Raw genomic sequence first — 24,428 nt, 5'->3', positions numbered from 1 at the left:
CATAAAAAGCGAAATTAGCATTGTATTTTTAATGTTGACTCATTAACTACATCATAATCAATTAAATGAAGGCATCACTCTTCAGTCAGGTTATGAAACCAAAACAAAGGGGAATATTTTAGCTCAAGAAAATTCTGTTTGGCTACATTATTTACATCTTACATAAGATTTATGCCTGTTAAAAATACACGAAATATCCAAAACTGGAAATATTTAATGATTCCCAGACACATTTCTGACAAAATTATTGCAAATCCAACAAGATATGTGTTTGTCAGAAACACTATGCCCCCTTTTGTGCCGCTTTGAAGCTATATATTTGACCTTTGACCTTGAAGGATGACCTTGACCTTTCACCAATCAAAATGTGCAACTCCATGAGATACACATGCATGCAAAATATCAATTTGCTATCTTCAATATTTCAAAAGTTATTGCAAATGTTAAAGTTGGCGCAAACAAACACACAATATGTCCCCCACTATAGTGCTACAGCGCTAATTAAATTTTCACCACTCAAAATGTGTTATTCCATGAGATACACATGCATGCTAAATATGAAGTTGCTATCTTCAATATTGCAAAAGTTATTGCAAAATGTTAAAGATTTTCATTTTTTTCTCAAATTCAAGGGGGGGTAATTCTGGACTTATAACTCCGATTTTTGCTCATTTTTAATAGGGTTTGACTCATCATTCAGATAAAGACACTGTGCAAGTTGGGAAATGATTGGATGAAAACTGTGGACTTAATTGCGTAAACAAGCCTTATTTCACAATTTTCTCAAATTCAAGGGGAGATAACTCTGGACTTTTTACACTGATGTAACCCATTTTCAATAGGGTTCGAGTCCTCATTAATATAAAGACACTGAACAAGTTTGAAAAGAATCCGATGAAAACTGTAGACTTTATTGCATAAACAAGCCTTATTTCACAATTTTCTCAAAATCAAGGGGAGATTACTCTGGACTTTTTACACTGATGTAACCCATTTTCAACAGGGTTTGATTCCTCATTAATATAAAGACACTGAACAAGTTTGAAAAGAATCGGATGAAAACTGTGGACTTTATCGCGTAAATTAGAAAAATTCTAACGCACACACACACACATGCACGCACGGAAAACGGAAACCACGCCATGACATAAGCTCTTCAGGACTTTGTCCAGTAGAGCTAAAAACTAAAAAACTCCCAAATGCCGTCTAATTAACTCTCAAAAGGAAGGAAAATTTTGTCAATTTCGTACCAAAGTAGCATTATTTGGAAGAAAACAAAATTAGCACTGAAACTGAACATTTCAAGCCAAATGCATGAAATAGAATATTTCAATTGGTTTGAGCAATTAATTTCAAGCAATTTGAAAGATACATTATTCCCAATATGGAGATTTCATGATGCCAATTTTCCCAATTTCAGGGTTTTTTGCACTAATTTTTCCCAATTGGTATGGAACCGGTACTTTTCCTAATTGGACAAAAAGTGCAGGTAGTCCAGTGCTCTACCAACTGAGCTAGTCGGCATATTTGGCTAAATGAGGAGTCCAGCTAATAAAAATATAACACAGTTCCCATACTCAATCCTCTTCTGGTTGTTCTTCCAGTAACTGCATGCCTTGGCCAGTTTCAGCACTGTGTCGGCGCCGTGCCCTGACTGCGCTGACAGGGTCTTGTCCTCCAGGTAATTGAGATAGTCCTTGGCCAGGGGGTTGCCTACCCTCTTACCCTTGCCATCCTTGTTTGTTTGTATGTGAGAAAATTCCATTTGTGTTGCATCATGCAAAAATAGGTCTTATGACATGTGCGGCCAGCACAGCTCCAGATCAGCCTGCATATACGAGCAGTTTGGTCATGACCTGCCAAGTCTGCTGTAAAGTCATGAACAGTTTTATGGTCTCATAACCAAAGAGGGTAGCTCCTGACCATTAGCTCCTGATTATACTGTGTGGATGAACAGGCTGGTCTGGAAATATCCTGGCCGCATATGGTATAAGACCCATTTTTGCTAAAAATTGCATTTCTGAAAAGCATCTTATTACACATATATAATTTTAATCAGCCACTTCAACTATGGTTTTCAACTGTTAATAAACTAATTTTAAGTATTTAAAATTTTATAGACATTATAAAAATGCTTCTTTTTTTTATACATTCAATTATTTTCTTGATTTTAGTTTCGGTAACATAGACTTTTTTCGCTAAAGTTAAAATAATTACACATGATGAATGTATTAATAGTGAATTAAGACATCCATTTACACACATTGAAAACCGATGAAAGATAATGAGTATGATCAGGAGGTGTTCATTCTCTTTGCACATTAACCCTTTGCATGCTGGGAAATTTGTCGTCTGCTAAAATGTTGTCTGCTCAATTTCTAAAAAAAGCATTTTCTTCATTTTTTTTCAAAGAATACTATCCGAATAGCAAACAGTTTGGATCCAGATGAGACATCATGTTCTGTGGCGTCTCATCTGGATCCAAACTGTTTGCAAAGGCCTTCGAAATTCGGTTCCCGCACTGAAAGAGTTAACTAGAAGTTTTCTAACGCTTGCTTTATAAACTTATCTTTTTGCAGCACTAAACAAGTGCAAAATATATACATTATTTTTAAAATCCCATCCCAAAGAAGACCAATCTGGCGACATCTATACCTTGTGTGGAATCTTGAAGAACCAGCAGCCTGGTATGTTCACACTGTCATAGGGTCCGTCTCCAGTGTGATAGGGGCAGTCAGTTTTAGGGACTCGTCTCTGAAATGGGGAAGACATATTTCAGATTTTCAGTTTAAAATACATCTGTTTAAAGACAGCAAAGCTCGACTAAGGTGTGACATGACAGCTTGCTAGACTATTCTTCCAATTGGGTAGAATAATGTACATTTAATAACTTTTAATAATGTCCCTGAAGACTTACCAATTTTGAAGTTTCAATTGAATAACTGAAAAAGGTACAGTATTATAGTTACATTGTATGTTTTAAATACAATAATGGGCATAATTCTGCATTAAAGCATGTCAGAATTATGGACTTTGGTCCATGACCCAATATAAAGACCCCAAAAAAGTGCAATAAGTTTTGGAAAAAAAACAGAGACATGTTTTTATGCACACAAAACTCAACCTGATCTAAATATTGCATTCAAACTTTAACCTGATATTATTTAGCCCAAATTCTGTTACAATGCTGGTTACATATACAGGAGGGCAGTGTTCTCCGGAAGCACCGGTGGCTGGCGATTTCACCGGTTGCTAACAATCTAGGCCCCGGCTACTTTTGCCCAAAGTATTACTTCTAAATTCAAATGCTAGGTCGCTGGCTACTTTGAAAATCTAACTGGTTCCAAATTTTATTATGGAGAACACTGATGACTAGGTTCAATGACTATTTAAACAGATTGTGAACTCAAATATAATTCTATTTTATCAGTGCATAATCTTTTAAACAAGAAGATGTCCTAGAAAATTCTTTTGTTACTTCTTTTGAGTGCATAAAACACACCGCACATTTTCTTTTCATATTTAATATTCAAGTACATCAAGTGTTTAAAACAAACTGAAGTTTCAACAATACATTTGAAAGGTGCTGTAACAATTTTTTTCAAAGACAATACAATTATAGCATCATGTAGTTTCTGAAATTTAACTTGCCAATTAGTGTTAAGTGATTACACCATCTTGCCATGGTATACTTCAAGGCTTGGCAATACATGCCTAATGCTGGAAAAACAGGGCATTATAATGCTTGAGCGTTAAGTGTCAACTCAGATTAGCATGTGCAGCATACATGCCATAAATTTTCAGACCAATTCCGGGACATTGAGCTCAATTTTCCGGGACTTTTGCCGATTTTCCAGGACATGTATACATAAAGCGATATATATATTGACATATATGCATTTTGGATAGGCATTTTTTTTTCATATCGTAAATTGCTAAGTTTGAAAGACTAACCGAAATACACAAGATCTATTAACGTCAAATTAAACATTACTACTTCCGTTACTAGATACAAGCCACCTGTTTTTCGTGTTAACAAAGAGCACCAAATTGCTTTTATGTACATGTCACATTCTGCAGGAAACGCGTGGGCTTATCCACAGCCGCATAAAAACTTCGTAGCGCTTTTGTTACTATTTAAAGATGTGATGAAATAACGTCCAATCGGGGCCGTTTTTTTTTCCACTGAACACGTGTTAATCGCCTGACGCGATGTTCATGTTTTTATACAACACAAAATACACCCAAAATTTCCATGCGACGTTCTATATGTCTGCATAATTTTTGCGCTCTTTTTATTAGACAATTGATAAAGCACTGTTTATTTGATGCTAGAATTTGATAATGTCACCTGTGCATTAAATTTCGGAAGCGTGTTTCGGATTACAAATTGAATAAAGCTCATTTGAGAATCGGAGGAAACATTTACAGGTGTGCGTAATTAATTCAACAAACTGCCATAAAATAACACGCTTATGAAAATTATGTCACTCGTTTTCAGCATGATCTTTCTGCAGGTACACTGCTTACCAGTGTTGTCGCTCATTCAAAGCGTGCGCCAACAAACTGCCATAAAATCAGTATATTTAAGCCAATTAACAACCACATTAAACAATGCCGCCTTTTAGGGTTGACTGCGAACGTGAGTCAATCGATATGATAACAGGATTCGTGTTAATTGATAGATTTTGACATGTAACGTAGTCACCTATTCGGGTAGGCATTGCCATGGAGACGCTGTGGATTAGAGGGAACACAGTGATTCGAGGTGCAGTTAAGCCTAAGATAAGGTACATGTATATATGGACTTTGTAAAATCCGGGAATCTTTACATATTTCCGGGACTGCGGGACACGTTTTTCATTTCCAGGACAATCCCGGATAATCAGGGACGTATGGCATGTATGATGTGCAGTCCTCATAGTCTAGTCAGGGATCACACTTTCCACTTCTATGGAATTTTATCTTTAAAAGAAGTCTAATTTAAACAATAATCCAGTTTAAGCGAAAACAATCGTCCTTGGATAGCCTGTGGGGACATTTTCTTAAATCACAAAGTAAAAGACAATGACATTCTTATATTACGCTAACGTTGACTTTTTCAAGTCATGCAGTTTCCGAAAATTTTCTCATTGGTATCATGTGTTCAGATATTACAGTTATCTCCAATCACAAACAAAAGTCAATGACATTCCTATATAACGATACCTTTTTCGGAGGCTCTTTTAAGTCCTGCAGTTTCTGGTACTTGTCCCGCGGTTTGGTGTCGAGGGCACGCTTCATCGCACCCATCAGGTGCTCCTCTATCTGTGAGTCGCTAACGTCATCGTACGCCCACACCGGGTCCAAGTCTTGAGTCTCAACATCTGACTCGATCTCTGTGACACAGATGAAAGTACCAGAAGATGTTTTCTTTTAATGTTGATTAAACATTGTTCTGTACTTCAATGATGTCAATTATTGGTTTATATGCCCATAAACATGCACTGTCTAAGTGACAATATGTTCTGCTCTTCTTTTATAGGATTCCATGATCAATCTTCATTTTAAAGTCAGAACCCAAAGATTAGACATTATAATCAGATATTTGTTATCACCTTTGAAAAGAAAAAACTAATTTCTTCAGTAACAAAAAATGTGTTTGCAAGAAACACTATGTCCCCTTCTGCGCCGATTTGACTTTTTTTCTTCTTTTTTTTTACCTTTGACCTTGAAGGATGACCTTGACCTTCCACCACTCAAAATGTGTGTGCAGCTCCATGAGATACACATGCATGCCAAATATGAAGTTGCTATTTTCAATATTGCAAAAGTTATGGCAAATGTTAAAGTTTGACAAAACCAACAGACCAACAGACAGGGCAAAAACAATATGTCCCCCATTATAGTGGTGGGGGACATAAAAAACAAAACATGGTGAATAATTTGACTTTTTTTTTTATTTAATAAGACTCAGTCATGTTGCAATAGGTCAGTCAAATGGAAAGAAGCACCAGAGTGTACCACATGGCCTCCTAATGCACTTTGAAACTGCACAGCAGCTATATCCCAATTAAATAACTTATGACGAAATTATGGTCAATTGATATTAAACAAAGTTGGACATGGACATTTTCTCTAAAATACCCATTTTCTGGCCTTTTTTATATTGACTCTTTCAAATACAAAACCCAGCCTTGGCCTGAATCTGAGAGTCATGACAGTAGACTCGTGAATCTGAGAGTCATGACAGTAGACTTGTGAATCTGAGAGTCATGACAGTAGACTCGTGAATCTGAGTCATGACAGTAGACTCGTGAATCTGAGAGTCATGACAGTAGACTCGTGAATCTGAGAGTCATGACAGTAGACTCGTGAATCTGAGAGTCATGACAGTAGACTCGTGAATCTGAGAGTCATGACAGTAGACTCGTGAATCTGAGAGTCATGACAGTAGACTCGTGAATCTGAGAGTCATGACAGTAGACTCGTAAATCTGAGTCATGACAGTAGACTCGTGAATCTGAGAGTCATGACAGTAGACTCGTGAATCTGAGAGTCATGACAGTAGACTCGTAAATCTGAGTCATGACAGTAGACTCGTGAATCTGAGAGTCATGACAGTAGACTCGTAAATCTGAGTCATGACAGTAGACTCGTGAATCTGAGAGTCATGACAGTAGACTCGTGAATCTGAGAGTCATGACAGTAGACTCGTGAATCTGAGAGTCATGACAGTAGACTCGTGAATCTGAGAGTCATGACAGTAGACTCGTGAATCTGAGAGTCATGACAGTAGACTCGTGAATCTGAGAGTCATGACAGTAGACTCGTGAATCTGAGAGTCATGACAGTAGACTCGTGAATCTGAGAGTCATGACAGTAGACTCGTGAATCTGAGAGTCATGGCAGTAGACTCGTGAATCTGAGAGTCATGACAGTAGACTTGTGAATCTGAGTCATGACAGTAGACTCGTGAATCTGAGAGTCATGACAGTAGACTCGTGAATCTGAGAGTCATGACAGTAGACTCGTGAATCTGAGAGTCATGACAGTAGACTCGTGAATCTGAGAGTCATGACAGTAGACTCGTGAATCTGAGAGTCATGACAGTAGACTCGTGAATCTGAGAGTCATGACAGTAGACTCGTGAATCTGAGAGTCATGACAGTAGACTCGTGAATCTGAGAGTCATGACAGTAGACTCGTGAATCTGAGAGTCATGACAGTAGACTCGTGAATCTGAGAGTCATGACAGTAGACTCGTGAATCTGAGAGTCATGACAGTAGACTCGTAAATCTGAGTCATGACAGTAGACTCGTGAATCTGAGAGTCATGACAGTAGACTCGTAAATCTGAGTCATGACAGTAGACTCGTGAATCTGAGAGTCATGACAGTAGACTCGTGAATCTGAGAGTCATGACAGTAGACTCGTGAATCTGAGAGTCATGACAGTAGACTCGTGAATCTGAGAGTCATGACAGTAGACTCGTGAATCTGAGAGTCATGACAGTAGACTCGTGAATCTGAGAGTCATGACAGTAGACTCGTGAATCTGAGAGTCATGACAGTAGACTTGTGAATCTGAGTCATGACAGTAGACTCGTGAATCTGAGAGTCATGACAGTAGACTCGTGAATCTGAGAGTCATGACAGTAGACTCGTGAATCTGAGAGTCATGACAGTAGACTCATGAATCTGAGAGTCATGACAGTAGACTCGCAAACCAAAAATCAGGCAAATATCTTCATGCATAATTCTGAAAATAAGTCAACAACATAGTCTAATCTACAAGATACATTTAGTAATTGTGGAGTCTGTTTAACATTCAAGTCCAATAAACAAATATATGGGCAGATGGGCTGGCCCTTACAGGCCTGGCCTGCGATTCACCAGTGTATGTATCTGACGTCTATCCTATCTGAATGTAGCAAAACTGCAGTATACAAAACAGAGCCCCCTTTTATTCTTTAAGTTGCCAAATGTTTGTACTTATACATATGTATAAGAGTCTCGGTGGCCCTAACACTCCATCAATTGATTTAATAAAACTCATATGTATCATAGATGTATGTTTTTCATGAATGTAAAAGCGTCTCGTTGGCCTCAAAACTCCACCAATAGCTTTAGTTTCCCCCTTTAAACCAAGCCTAACACAAATAATCCTGACCCTGCCAAACTCACAGATGTCAACCTGATTTTCAGGCCAAAATCTGAAAGCCTTCCAGTAAAAATTTCGAAAAAGTGTTCTTTTGAAATAAATTTTTAAGTCTATGTCCAGCACCTTTTCAAAAAAAATCAATGCACACAAATTATTCTAGAGCTAAATCTGTAAGTCTTGTACTAGGTAGACTCACTCACCAAAACATTTTCGATTTTTTTCTCAAAAACGTTTTACTGACAAGAGATGTATTCGTCAGAAACACAATGCCCCCTATTGCGCCGCTTTGAAAAAAAAAAAAAAAAAATTACCTTTGACCTTGAAGGATGACCTTGACCTTGAACGTCCACCACTCAAAATGTGCAGCTTCATGAGAACGCCGCTATGCATAAAAAAATATATAAAAATTTGACCTTCGACCTTAAAGGATGACCTTGACCTTGAACTTCCACCACTCAAAATATGAATCATGAGAATGCCGCTTTGAATTTTATTTATATATTCTTTGACCTTTGACCTTGAAGGTTAACCTTAGCCTTAAACTTCCACCACTCAAAATGTGCAGTTTCATGAGATACACATGCATGCCGAATATCAAGTTGCTATCTTCTATATTGAAAAAGTTATGGCCAATGGTAAAGTTTTCGGACGGACAGACGCCATAAATTTGACATTTGACCTTGAAGGATGACCTTGAACTTCACCTTTCACCATTCAAAATGTTCAGCTCCATGAGATACACATGCATGCCAAATATCAAGTTGCTATCTTCAATAGTGAAAAAGTTATGGCCAATGTTAAAGTTTTTGGACGGACGGACAGACGCCATATATTGGACATTTTACCTTGAAGGATGACTTTGACCTTCACTTTTCACCACTCAAAATGTGCAGCTACGTGAGATGCACATGCATGCTAAATATCAAGTTGCTATCTTCAATATTGTAAAAGTTATGGCCAATGTTAAAGTTTTCGGACGGACAGACGCCATATATTTGACATTTGACCTTGAAGGATGACCTTGACCTTCAACTTTCACCACTAAAAATGTTCAGCTCCATGAGATACACATGCATGCCAAATATGAAGTTGCTTCTTCAATAGCGAAAAAGTTATGGCCAATGTTTAAGTTTTTTTCGGACGAACAGACAGACTGACATACTGACTGACAAACTGACTGACGGACAGTTCAACTGCTATATGCCACCCTACCGGAGGCATAAAAATAGAAAATCAATGGACTTGAACAAAACTATCATTTGATCTGCAAGTCGTGTAGGTAGAGCAAAACCAACAAGAGATGTGTTTGTCAGAAACACAATGCCCCCTATTGTGCTGCTTTAAAATAAAATTTCAATATATCATTTGACAGGTTTAGAAATTATCTCCCTTTTAAAGCTAATTACTTCCCTTGGATTGTATTTTTTACTTTTGACCTTGAAGGATGACCTTGACCTTTCATCACTCAAATTGTGCAGCTTCATGAGATACACATGCATGCAAATATCAAGTTGCTATCTTCAATATTGCAAAAGTTATCGCCAATGTTAAAGTTTTCGGATGGACGCACAGACTGACGGACTGACAGACGGACAGTTCAACTGCTATATGCCACCCTACTGGGGGCATAAAAATCAGGTCAGTATAATCTGCAACTTTTTATGACAAAAATGCGGATATAGAATGCCAGATGGATGAACTGATGGACAATTCAATTGTTACATTATATGCCAAACTATGGGGGGGGGGGGGGAGGGGTCACAACACTGCTTGTGTATCTGTTATGGAAACATGGTTCAGAAATAATAAAAACATGTTGTAATGAATGCATTACATGGAAAATAGATATCCAAAAATTAGAATAAAATGCTATCGTGTTTAATATGCAGACATGTTTGATGAGATTGGACAGTCAATAATTTTTAAGGAACTACACAGAGGTGAAAAACAGCATTTTCAGTTTTTCTCTTACCATCAACATCAGTTTTCTGCTCGATTTTATCTGTTTTGTTCTCACTGAGTTCTTCTCCAGGATTTTCAGTGAATGTGAAATTCATTAACTCACACATTTGCCTGGAATTTAGAAATAAAGTATACTTGAATTTGTCTTATAAATTCAAAACTGGTCTTAAAATAATCACTGCTGCAACATGAATATTACTGAGTACATGAAACAAGAGGGCCAAAAGCCCTAAGGCGCTCAACTGAGACCAAAACGAACTCAAATGATTTTTAGCAGGTAGTGCTCACAAGATTTCACAATATACAAATAAGGAAAACTGAACCAACACCTGGAAGGCATTTTTCATCAAATAACAATCTTTTTTAACTTAGCTAACAAGCTGTTGATTAAATTTTACCTCATGACCTATTTTTTGACCACACATTACCCTGTTTCAAACCAGATGGATTTATCAGTGGAACAAATCTTCTGTTCAAATTTTATGAAGATTGGGTAATTGCCTCTTAAGTGTTTTTTCTTTAATATGAGGGACCTAGCTTTGATCCCATATGACAAAGTTTTAAACTCAGCAAAGATATAACTGACGGACAAGAAACAATGACAAATGGTGATAACAAAAGCTCACAATAAGCATGTTGTGAACAAGTGAGCTGAAAAGAGCACAAAACCCAACAACATTCATGATTTCACATCATGTTCATAATAAAAGTTGATTAGTTGATTATTGAAACAAAAGATATAAAATTTATATTATTCGAAAGTTGAAAGACTAGAAATGTGTTTGAAGCAACATGATTAATGCACGTTACAAGATGTCTTGAAATAATTACTGTTTATGCCGATATATATTTAATTTTTTTACCTTATAATTTTATTTTCTTCATAAGATATTACAGACATACATACATAACATACATACAATCATATATTATAACAGACCGCTCATCTATTTTTCTTTTTAAAGGTGAAGGGACCTATCTCAATTAAAAACACAAAGGAGGGAGGGGTGAAGTGGAGAGGGGTGTATAGTGTGGGGGTGTGGTCATTTATTTCATAATCTTCCAAAAATGCAAAAAAAATGCAGAAAATAATCAGGCTATCAAACTTGGGGGGGGGGGGGTGGGGTTCTTGGGTGGAGCCTATTGTGGTATGTCAGGTAAGAGTTGTTTGGTCAAAGTATCAATCAAATCTAATAATAAATAAAGAAGTTTATTTTAGCAAAATTTAATAATTTGACCTTGAGAGTCAAGGTCATTCAAAGGTCAAGGTAAAATTCAACTTGCCAGGTACAGTAACCTAATGATAGCATGAAAGTATTTGAAGTTTGCAGCAATAGCCTTGATACTTAAGAAGTAAAGTGGATCGAAACACAAAATTTAACCATATATTCAAAGTTACTAAGTCAAAAAAGGGCCATAATTCTGTAAAAATGACAACCAGAGTTATGCAACTTGTCCTTTTACTGTACCCTTATGATAGTTTGCGAGTGTTCCAAGTAGGAAAGCAATATCTATGATACTTTAGAGGTAAAGTGGACCAAAACACAAAACTTAACCAAATTTTCAATTTTCTAAGTATAAAGGGCCCATAATTCTGTCAAAATGCCAGTCAGAGTTACATAACTTTGCCTGCACAGTCCCCTTATGATAGTTAGTAAGTGTTGCAAGTATGAAAGCAATAGCTTTGATACTTAAGGAATAAAATGGACCTAAACACAAAACTTAACCAAAATTGTCAATTTTCTAAGTATAAAAAGGGCACATAATTCTGTCAAAATGCACGCCAGAGTTATCTAACTTTGCCTGCCCAGTCCCCTCATGATAGTTAGTAAGTGTACCAAGTTTGAATGCAAAAGCATTGATACTTTCTGAGAAAAGTGGACCTAAACGCAAAACTTAACCAGACGCCGACGCCAACGCCGATGCCAAGGTGATGACAATACCTCATAATTTTTTTTCAAAAAATAAATGAGCTAAAAAGAATTTTACGAACATGTATAAGAGGGGTACATAACTATTCTATCTGTAAGATACAACATGAAGTTATGAAACATACATTCATTTTACAAATTATACGGTTTAATATTTCTAACACTTTACCAACCAATTTGCTTATACATATTAAGACTTTTGTTGTAGGTATGTATATATTTTTTCTTTAATATATTACACATTCGAAAGGTAAAGGTAAATTAAGTGCTGAATTGTATAATGTAAAATACATTAAAAAATGCAGACTTCACAAAATATTTCGTGGTTTAACAATATTTATATTATCTAAATAATGTGTTATATATGATTAGTGTTGTCATTATGGGAGATGTCTACAAATATCTTCATATTTTTAATTAAGGGACCAGTCTCTTAATTCATCATCTGTTTTAAGTGTGATTTTATATATTTCAAAATGGTGCTTCAAGCTATTTACAAGTCCAAAGTTGAGGGGATTGTATTTTTCTTCTGACAATGAAAAATATACCGTTTAATTTCTAGACATATAGAATGTTTACATCGTTCATTTTTGGGGCCGTGGTTCCAAGTATTAGACCTTGACATGTAATATCAATATTTTCACTTGGTCTTCTTCTATTAATAGTTTCAACAACATATTTAACAATTTCTTGGGGATATGGACAGTACCAGAACAAGTGAACAATATTTTCTACATCATTATATTACAAAAAGTACATAGATTATTGACAGCAATTCTCATTTTGAACATAAGAGATTTAGTTCCTAAGATTCTGTGGACTATTCTGCACTGGAACCATCTAATATATGTATCTCTAGTTAGGTTGAAAACGAGTTCATGTGTGTTTTTCTAGTCAATATAAAAAAATTCTGAATTCCATTTTGTTTGACATGCTGGAATGTCATTGTTTTTTATATATATTTTATAAATATGTTTATTTTCTTTGGGGCTGCTTACTATTTTCTTTATATATGTTGGTAATATAGGCCCTTAAATTTTATTGTCAAAAATCAACATATCTTCAAACTGTTCTATATATTTACTTATATTGTTAATTAATCCTTGATATAATAAGAAATTTACGTTTGTTCTGACAAGTTCAGCCAAAAATTCTTTGGAAATAAAGCAATTTCTTTCTGTCAAAATATCTCTCACAAAACGAATACCTCTTTCAAATAGACTTTTAATATAAATATGACTGTTGTTAATTTTAAAATTATGATTGTAAAATAGAGGCATATCCAGAATATCATTACAACTTATTATAGGCAGCTTTTCAATATACAAAACATAGTTTTTAAGAACATCAAGCCAAAATTTATTTTTCAGGTGTAAACATATTTTCTCTGCATTCATTTGGCCAGTATTAAACATAGTTTTGAAATCTATTATCGATTTAACTAGTGTATAACAATTACCCTCGTCTTACAATAATCTTTTAAGCCATGTTATTTTCTAAGCCATGTTATTTTCATGTATTTTTCAAAAGAAAAAAATATCTATCATATCAAGCCCACCTTCGTTGTATTTCTTAACAATTACACTGGCTAGTATTTTACTTGGTCCTGCCCAAATGAAGTCATAAAATTGTTGATTTATGGTTTTCATGGTGTCTATTCTTGGTGTGTGTAGCGATACAAATAAGTGAGTAAGTAAAGGTAAAAGCAATGATTTGACAATAGTTATCTTTCCTAGCGGTGTTATATTTCTACGGTTTAAATGACTTATTGTACTTTTCATACTTTCAATTTTGTTTTCGAAATTTATCATTATCATGTTTTCTAAGTTAACATCAAACAAAATCCCAAGAACTTTAAAAGTAGAAGCTCCCCATGTCAGTTTGTATTTGGTTTTTATTGATAGTGTACTATATTTCATAGAACCTATCCAAATTAAATTATTTTTTTCATAGTAAATGTTAAGTCCAGAATATCTTGAAAATTCATAAAGCACATCTAACGTACAATTAAGGGATTGTTTCTGACCCGTCAAGAAGTAGAGATGTATCATCTGCAAATTAAGATATTTTATATTCTATGTCTTTTATGGTAATGCCTTTTATTTCATTGTTTTTCCTTATTTTAATAGCAAGAATTTCTGCACATATAATGAAAATGTAAGCACTGATGGGGTCTCCTTGACGAAAGCCCCTCTCTATACAGAAAGTGTTAGACAAGAATCCATTTATTTGTATTGAGGCCATATTATTATGCAAAATCATAGATATCCATTTTTGAAACATAGGCCAAAATTTAAAAAGCTAATGGTTGTTTCTATAAACTTAAAAGACAAGGTATCGAATGCTTTTTCAAAATCGATTGTCATTAGTAATCCAGGTAAATTATTATCTTCAGCATATTTCAATATATCATAAAGTAATCTAGTGTTTTCACCAATAAATCGACCTTTTATGAAACCAGTTTGATCTTTAGAGATTAAAATATCAAGTACTGTTTTTAATCTATTTGCAATTGAGCCTGATGCTAGTTTGTATACTACATTTAATAAGGTTAATGGTCGCAGGTTTTTCAAATAACATCTTGGCTTGTTTTCTTTTGGAATGCAAGTTATAATGCCATGCTTTTGTGTTATTAACAAAGGAATTAATCATAAAAGCATAATTTATACTTCTAACTATGAAGTGACCTAATTTATTCCAAAACACCTTAAAGAATTCAGCAGTGAATCCATCCGAGCCTGGACTTTTGTCATGTTTCATATTTTTAAGTGTTGTGGATACTTCTTTAAATATTTAGCAGTCCTTCTAATGAATCAGATTGAACTTTAATCAATTTGGGTATTTACATTTGATAAATCAGCTTTTATATCATATTCAATTTCGTTTTCATTTTTTTTTGTATTAGTGTTTTATAGAATGTAACAGCTTCATCTAAAATATAATTTTGCTCATTTAACTTAGCACCACTTTTTAATTCAATAAAAGGTATCGATTTGTTTGTATAATGGTTTGGTTCAAGCGAGCATAAGTATTTAGAGGGTTTTTCACCATCTTCGATCCATTTAGCTCTAGAACGAATAAATGCCCCTTTAAGCTTACTTTCCCAAACATTTTCTAATTCAGTTTGTAAGGCAAGAAGTTGGTCTGCATTAGTTTCATTTAATGATTTTTGAAGTATATCAATCTCTTAAATTTAATTAGATTCATGGTTTTTGTTGAGTTTAGTTTTATATGATGAGAAAGAAATAGTTTTTCCTCTTATTTCCATAAGTAACGTTTCTAAAAATAGTTGGTCATTGATAACAAACTGTATGGTACTGTTTTCAATATTTTCAATATTTTCAATGTTATATATTGGAATACAATATTGTTTTTTAACATTTTCTATCAAAGTATTGATGCAGTTTAAAAATGTAATATCATTTAACAGGAAATTATTGAATTTCCATAGCCCTTTTCCATGTGCTATATCCTCAAAACTTATTTCTAAGTCAATAATTGAATGATCTGATTTATAACTTGAATTAATTATTGATTTTCTAATTTTTGATGACAAACTATTAGAGGTAAGAAAAAAATCAAGTCTAGCTTGTTGCAGTGGTGTTAATCGTCTCCATGTATATTGTTGAGTAGTGACATTAAGGTATCTAAAAGTATAAATTATATTATTATCTCTAATAATAGATCGCAGTGTTTTTCTTGCATTTTTATTATTATTAATGGTTGCTAATTTTGATAGCCAAAGTTAACGTCTAGTACACAATTAAAGTCTCTGCATATAATGAATTCATCAGTTTGAAAATCTGTAATCTTTTTAAATAGGTCTGTAAAAAAGATGGGCGTACCTTTATTAGGCCCGTATAGTGAGCATATTGTAAACTGGTGTGTCATATATGTCAAATTCAATAAAAGATAGTTACCAAGTAAGTCATTTTCAATTTTATTTATTGTGATTTGTAAGGTTTTTTTCTGAACAAAATGCAAATACCTCTTGAATTTGATTGCCAGAAACTAAAGTAACATTCACCGTCCCATTCTGAGTATATTTTAGTTTTCATATCAGGAGTAAAATGACAGTCTCGGAGACAATAAATATGCGCTTGTTTTTCTTTTAAAAAATCAAATACATCTCTTCGTTTTTTACTGTTATTGAGACCCCTACAATTATAAGAAATGAATTTAAGATTATCCATTTATATAAAGGCATGGTGAAAAATGTGCATTAACATATATATTACTAAACAGGTATCTAAGTTGACAATATACACTATTTCTATTTGTTAACTTCTGCATATCACAATGCGAGCAATTAAGCAAATTAAACATAAACATACAACGTAACAGAAACAAAATGTACAAAAGTAGTTTTGACAAAAGAGGATTGATTGTGGCAAAAATCAAACATAAGCTTATTTACATCTAAATACATGATTTATCAACATATGTTTTACATATTATTGTCTTTGGGGTGTATTAATTTCTCAAATCCGAAATAGTACATACAGTTAAAGTTCGCGAGACAAGACATATTGTTACATATAAATGCTTTGAAGCATATGATTCTCTTAGAACGTAATTAAGTTAAACTGTGATATCAGCCGAGATACCAAAAAGATGGTTTAATTGTTTTTTCAAGTCTTCATAATTCACAAAATACCTAGCCTAGCTAACAAAAATAATAAAAGTGTAAATACAATTAAAGTTCGCGTGCCAATACATTTTATTGTTAAATATAAATGCTTATAAGCATGTGGTATTTGTTTTAGATCTTAATAAAATAAAAACTGAAAAAATAGTACTTATGTTGGATATGAACAGTCTTGATTTATCTGGACGTCAAAAAAATGTTAAACATGTACTCAGGCTCGTTAAAAACACATATTTGTTAAACATCTCACATAAAAAGAACACTACATCCACATATATAATATGAATTTTCATCAAACTTCATGTGGTCATCAATTACATTTGTATCTTAACAAAAAGTATATATACAGTCTAATTGTCAAGCAGACATATACATGTATCATTGTCAAGCAGACATAGATCAAATATACAAGAAGAACGGGTATGTAAATTCTTCAATCATATATACTAAGGACCATGAATACATAAGAACAGCAGTAAAGTAATGTACATATCAGTTATAATGTGCAACAACATCAAGTGAGTAAGAACACTACAGTTTTGATAATTGACCACTACATGTATGTTCATGTATTAGAGAATAAGTTGCTCAGTCTGAATATACTAAGGTAAGAAATATTCGTGCCAAGATTTAAACTTTTTTATCTTTATCACATGTTCAAATTGATTATTTCAAGTTTGCTATTATGTAAAGAAAAATCAGAATGTTTTATAGTGATACATTAGTAAAACTTAACATCATTTCAATAACATAAAATGATGTATTTTTGCATATTACTTGCAACATTTTTGACAAGTTTGTATTTTTCATAAATAAATTCTTGTTTTGTTTTGACTTTGGTATATTTTCATTCTTCACATTTACGAATGCTTAACAAATGATGGATTAAATGCAGATATATATTATGCATAACAAAGTTATGGGCCAAACAAAAATTGAATGTTGGCTGTATACATATAAACAAGGGCTACATGCATGCCCCCCTATATGGGCTATATGTTGTAGTAGCAGCCATTGTGTGAATACGTTTTTTGTCACTGTGATCAACGGTGGTGGTGGTGGTGGTGGTGGGTGGTGGTGGGTGGTGGTGGGTGGTGGTGGTTGTGGTGGGTGGTGGTGGGTGGTGGTGGGTGGTGGTGGGTGGTGGTGGTGGTGGTGGTGGTCGTGGTGGTGGTCGTGGTGGTGGTCGTGGTGGTGGTGGTGGTCGTGGTGGTGGTCGTGGTGGTGGTCGTGGTGGTGGTCGTGGTGGTGGTCGTGGTGGTGGTTATTGATACAATGCATTACAAAAATGCAGTTAGCCTTACATTTGGTAAAATTTAAATATATTACAAGGGAGGCAAATGCTGTAACAAAAAGAACATGCATAAACGGTAGTTGTTTCCCTTGTTTGAACCATGCTAAATCCTTAAAATGCCTATTTCCAGTAACTGTGACCTTCACCTGTGACCTTGACCTTTGACCTAGTGACCTCAAAATCAATAGGGGTCGTCTGCTAGTCATGATCAATGTACCTATGAAGTTTCATGATCCTAGGCCCAAGCGTTCTTGAGTTTTCATCTGACAACCACCTGGTGGACGGACCGACATACCGACAGACCGACCGACCGACCGACATGAGCAAAGCAATATACCCCCTCTTCTTCGAAGGGGGGCATAAATATAATTAAACAAGATGTGTTTGTGAAACACTATGTCCCCCCCCCATAAATTTGACCTTGAAGGATGACCTTGACCTTTCACCACTCAAAATGTGCAGCTCCATGAGATGCACATGCATGCCAAATATCAAGTTGCTATCTTGCAAAAATCATGGCAAATGTTAAAGTTTGACGCAAACCAACAAACAAACAGACAGTGCAAAAACAATATGTCACTCAGTATAGACTGTGGGACATAAAAATTAACTGTCCAATAAAACCTTGATCTTGAAGCAATCCAAGGTCAAAATGTCAAGGTCAAAATGAAGTCATCTGATGTGGGTGTATTGAAAGTGTTTCTAGATAACATCCTTATATATTAAAAGCTTTGTAGCATAAGGAATTGATGTTAAATGAAACACATCATTTTAGGTTAATCTAGAATTAGAATATTTTGAATTAGTCTTCATCCAAAAGTAGGCTGGGCTTACCTAATAATGAAAGATGAACAGACGGAACGACTGACAGAATATCAAAAACAACTGGCAAATTGATGTATGCCTTTTGTCATTTGTAAATATTTGGTGCATAATTATTTACAGTGCCAATAATATATAAATGACACAAAGATTTTTAAACAAACATCTTACTGATAAGGAAACAACCGCTCAATAGGGAGTTCTTTCCCTTCTGCCATCATTTCCAATTCTTCAGACGTCAACAAGTTGTCATGACGACCGGGCACCAGGTAACCCCAGCCGTGGTTGTCATCAAAGTGAAGCAAATAACCATCCCAGGTGAGCTGCAGCAGTTTAGGGGTCACGCGGGTCTGGGGGCTGACCCCACTGGGGCCTGGGCGCCAGTCTGCGTCAGCAGGGTTTGCACACAGCTCCTTGAACCATCTGGGATTAAAGATGCATTTGATGGTATTTTTTGTTTAATAGAAGTCTCTTTTGAGCGAAAAATCCAGTTAAGGTGGAAAGTGTTGTTCCAGATCAGGACTCCATTGGCTTATCTGGGACAAAACTTTACATGATTCATTAAACCTGATTTGCCCAAAGTGAGACTCATGGTACTTTGGTATTTAATATGCAAAACATCACAATATGTTCTTGACCGCATATTACTAGAATTTTTTGTGAAGTCGAGTTTTTTTTCACCTGAAGTAAGTTGGAAAGTTTATGTTAATAAGGAAGTACTATTATTAAAGACAAAGTTTGACAAATATATTGAGATAACAATCTGTAATATTTTTATTTAAATGCATTATTCTTATGCATATACATGTACATTTATTTTGCCTTAAATGTATTTGCTTTAGTATATATTGAACTATAATTAATGCAAATATGCACAGTTGATAAATTGAAATTTCTGCGTTCACTGATATGTATTCCCATATTTATCGCTACTGATTGATTAAAATTGTGTATGACTGGTTGTTTTTATGTCATATTTTAGAGAATGAATGCCATAAAAAATTAAAAACCCAAAACTTCTTTCTAACACTAAAATACCCTCAAATGAAAATTGTTTGTAATATGAAAACTAATACATTGATATAAATATGTTAATGCTTGTTATAAGGAATACTAACTCAGGATATCCCACGTATCGGTTCCCAACTTTACTATGTCTGTCTTGTTGGGCCAACACTTCCACAATGCAGGAAACCTCCTCCTCATTACTTCCTGTCTGCTGCTTCTGTTCTAAGGCTGCCTGCTGCTTCTAGAAAAATGAGTGCCAACAGCAGTTCTTACTGCAAATATTGCAATTTATTTCATTTTACAGAAAGGTGTAGAAATAAAAGAGGTAGGGATCAAATTTAGATACTGCTTCAATTCTTACTGCAAAATAATTTAGTTTTTATAATCAATGTATATGTTGGTGCAACAAGAGCTCTCACTACACATCAAATATAAATTGAACCCTGTACTGCATGACTGTATACTGACAGTTCTTGGCAAAATTCATTTACATGCAGCCAGGAAAGATTTCCTGTTAGAATTGCTGACCATTTAAAAAAAGATAATTCCTGTTATGTTGCTGACCATCATGTAAATGAGTAAATGCATCTTAGCTATACAAACATAAAAGGGTATTTTTCATGGCAATAATTTCTTTTGTAACCTATGATTTAACATTATCATCCATGTTAGAAGATAAGACATGTTACAGAACCAGTCCATGTTAGAAGATAAGACATGTTACAGAACCAGTCCATGTTAGAAGATAAGACATGTTACAGAACCAGTCCATGTTAGAAGATAAGACATGTTACAGAACCAGACTGGCTAGCTCAGCTGGTACAGCCTTGGAAAACAAATGAGACGCACTCAGTGAAATGGGGGTTTAATGCATGTGGGTAAAGTGTCATCCCAGATTAGCCTGTGCAGTCTACACAGGCTAATCAGTGATAACACTTTCTGCCTAAACTTGATTTGTGCTAAGAAAAGACTTTTTTCAAATGAAAAATATAAAGGCGGAAAGTGGCATCCCTGATAAGCCTGTGCGGACTGCACAGGCTAATCTAGGACAACACTTTACGCACATGCATTAAACCCCTTTTTCACAGAGCACGGCCCAAATCTGAGCATCAGGTTTTCTATCCCTGGCCCTGCAGCATAACTTGTATGGTAATTGGTCATGAAATCCTTTCTACGACCATTCTCCCTCTACCTCTGATATAAGTAAAGTAGTTGTCAGTTACTTGCACAAGTGTGTTCACAGAGTACTGGTAAACCAGCAACCCTATGAAAAGTGTGAGTTGTTAACTCTTTCAGTGCGGGAACCCAATTTTGAAGGCCTTTGCAAACAGTTTGGATCCAGATGAGACGACTGGATCCAAACTGTTTGCTATTCTGATAGTATTCTTTGAAAAACAAGAGTTCCGCGGTCGGAGATGACCGCATTGAAGCGGGATTTTTGATTTAAATGACAGGAAAGTACCAGTGGTCATCTAAGTGTGCTTGCAAACCTTCATGTCAAGTTTGAAGACTCTATGTCCAAGCATACCAAAGTTATAACAATTTTAACATTTTAACATTTAAGGTCACAGTGACCTTGACCTTCAAATGAATGACATTGAAATGACCAGTGGTCATCTTCTAGTACTGGCCAATCTTTATTTCAAGTTTGAAGACTCTAGGTACAAGCATACCAAAGTTATAACATGAAATAAGAACTTTAACATTTTTACATTCAAGGTCACAGTGACCTTGACCTTCAAATGAATGACCTTGAAATGTCCAGTGGTTACTTACTAGTTCTGGCCAACCTTCATGTCAAGTTTCAAGACTCTAGGTCCAAGCATACCAAAGTTATAACAACTTTAACATTTTTACATTCAAGGTCACAGTGACCTTGACCTTCAAATGAATGACCTTGAAATGTCCAGTGGTTACTTACTAGTTCTGGCCAACCTTCATGTCAAGTTTCAAGACTCTAGGTCCAAGCATACCAAAGTTATAACAACTTTAACATTTTTATATTGAAGGTCACAGTGACCTTCACCTTCAAATTAATGACCTTGAAATGACCAGTGGTCATCTGTTAATCCTGGCCAACCTTCATGTCAAGTTTGAAGACTCTAGGTCCAAGCATACCAAAGTTATACCATGAAATAAGAACTTTAACATTTTTACATTCAAGGTCACAGTGACCTTGACCTTCAAATGAATGACCTTGAAATGACCAGTGGTTACTAACTAGTTATGGCCAACCTTCATGTCAAGTTTCAAGACTCTAGGTCCAAGCATACCAAAGTTATAAGAACTTTAACATTTTTTATATTGAAGGTCACAGTGACCTTGACCTTCAAATGAATGACCTTGAAATGACCAGTGGTCACATGTTAATCCTGGCCAACCTTCATGTCAAGTTTGAAGACTCTAGGTCCAAGCATACCAAAGTTATACCATGAAATAAGAACTTTAACATTTTCGAGCACGCCGCCACCCCGCCCGCCCGCCCCCCCCCGCCCGCCCGACAACATCAATCTATAAGCCGAGATTTTTTCGAAAAAAATCCGGCTAAAAATCGAAGAGAATGCTTCTTTTAGAAATTCAGCAGACGACATTTTAGCAGACGACAAATTTCCCAGCATGCAAAGGGTTAACTGACCAGTGATATGAATGAAATACTGCTGAATCTCCTCCCAAGAAAAAACAACCTGAACAAACAAACAAACATGAAGGATGCTATGACAGTTGTGTGCTACTGTCACAGAAGGGAATTATGTAATAAGATCATGTATCAACTTATTTGTTTAGTTTTTAATTCTGGAAGGTGACAGATCACTAACATCAAGCAACACAACTCAACAAAATGTCCGCACTTGACACTGTAATATGGTAAAACAAAACATTTCTAGACATCATAAGGCCAATATTCAGACTGAATATAAGACATACATCAATAACAAACACCTTACCATACAAAAACATATCAAGTTACATTCCAATTAGCCAAGATCATTACAGCATCAGTCATCACATCATACTTGTTTTGTTTCCACCTAGAGTTTTAGTTAACATTGCTCCTAAATGGAAAATGACAATACATACATGTATGTGTGCATTCTAACTTCTAGACAAACATATTATACCCAAATTGCTCACATAAAAACACCTTCCCTTTCCCGCTCCAAAACAACAACAACAACAACCTTCTGATTTGCAACTCATGCCATGGCTGTGCTATGAACAATAAGTACTATGCATAAAGCTGATAAACAATGTTAACAGTACAGCTTGCCAGAAAAGTGAAAAACTCCCCCATGCTGCAAGTCATTAAGCAGAACCAAACAAGAAACCGTCGAAGACGGGTGATGCTCCACAAAGTTTTTTTTGTCACAATATTGCAATATATATTTAGACAAGGGACAAAATTGTCACAAAACCAGGTTTTTCAGTTGAAAAAAAGTCTGATAAAGGGAGACGATTCAAAATGTGTATTGTTAACCCCTTGTGTAAAAAAAAAAAGAATGAACAGTCATCGATTTGACATAAGAAACTTTTCTAACCCTGAATTTTCAACTTTGGTCGCATCACATTTTAATGAAGATCACCACAGCGCAAATGACTTTTCCTTTATGCCAATTGATGTTGTTAATAACAACATAGATCGTCTATGTAAAGAAACTTACTATATACATAGACTTAAAACATTACACCCTAATGGTATGAATAACAAAGTTCTTTTTAACATAAAAGACTAGCTCTTCAATTTAATTAAGATTACTTTTGTTTTTTCCTATCAGTATTTTTATATATAATTTTATAGGAAATTGTGTATTCTTGAATCCGAAAGTTAAGCTTAATTTAATTAACGTTCATTTTATTGACGTACATTTTCCCGCATTTTAATGTACGTTAAGTCAATGACGTAACATCCGCTTTCTGTTATTATTTGTATTATCCTGATGAAGGCGTAAGCCGAAACGTTGATAAAAAAGGAAAGAAAAATATGTGTTTTTGTTGGATTTATCATACTATAACCCCTTGTGTAAAATTGACCTTGATTTCAATTAGAAAACAAGGGCTGTTTGTAAAACATGCATGCCCCCCATATGGGCTGTCCGTTGTAGTGGAATCCATTGTGTGAATACGTTTTTTGTCACTGTGACCTTGACCTTTGACCTAGTGACTTGAAAATCAATAGGGGTCATCTGCCAGTCATGATCAAAGTTCCTATGAAGTTTCATGATCCTAGACGTAAGCCTTCTTGAGTTATCATCCAGAAACCATTTTACTGTTTCGAGTCACTGTGACCTTCACCTTTGACCTAATGATCTGAAAATCAATAGGGGTCATCTGCCAGTCATGGTCAATGTTCCTATGAAGTTTCATGATCCTCGGTGTAAGCATTCTTGAGTTATCATCCGGAAACCATTTTACTGTTTCAAGTCACTGAGACCTTGACCTTTGACCTAGTGACCCGAAAATCAATAGGAGTCATCTGCCAGTCATGATCAATGTACCTATGAAGTTTCATGATCCTAGGCGTAAGCATTCTTGATTTATCATCCAGAAACGATTTTACTATTTCAAATCACTGTGACCTTGACCTTTGACCTAGTGACCTGAAAATCGATAGGTGTCATCTGCC

At 35.1% G+C, this 24,428-nt stretch overlaps 1 protein-coding gene across 2 annotated transcripts in view; it reads right to left on the bottom strand.

The window, feature by feature from the left end:
* Positions 1-24,428, bottom strand: part of LOC127875921 (DNA polymerase subunit gamma-1-like) — a 95,551-nt gene that overhangs the window by 17,015 nt on the left and 54,108 nt on the right. For both annotated transcript variants that reach the window (XM_052420670.1, XM_052420671.1), the window contains exons 11-16: positions 19,918-20,048; positions 18,971-19,222; positions 10,115-10,215; positions 5,209-5,378; positions 2,656-2,754; positions 1,578-1,735 (exon numbers count right to left, since the gene is read on the bottom strand). In XM_052420670.1, the coding sequence (XP_052276630.1) occupies positions 1,578-1,735; positions 2,656-2,754; positions 5,209-5,378; positions 10,115-10,215; positions 18,971-19,222; positions 19,918-20,048 (911 nt within the window). The remainder of the gene's footprint in view (positions 1-1,577; positions 1,736-2,655; positions 2,755-5,208; positions 5,379-10,114; positions 10,216-18,970; positions 19,223-19,917; positions 20,049-24,428) is intronic.

Source organism: Dreissena polymorpha, chromosome 4 (assembly GCF_020536995.1).
Source record: "Dreissena polymorpha isolate Duluth1 chromosome 4, UMN_Dpol_1.0, whole genome shotgun sequence".
Taxonomy (NCBI): domain Eukaryota; kingdom Metazoa; phylum Mollusca; class Bivalvia; order Myida; family Dreissenidae; genus Dreissena; species Dreissena polymorpha.
The sequence above is the reverse complement of the archived record's forward strand: the minus strand, read 5'-3'. Positions and strand labels throughout refer to the sequence as shown.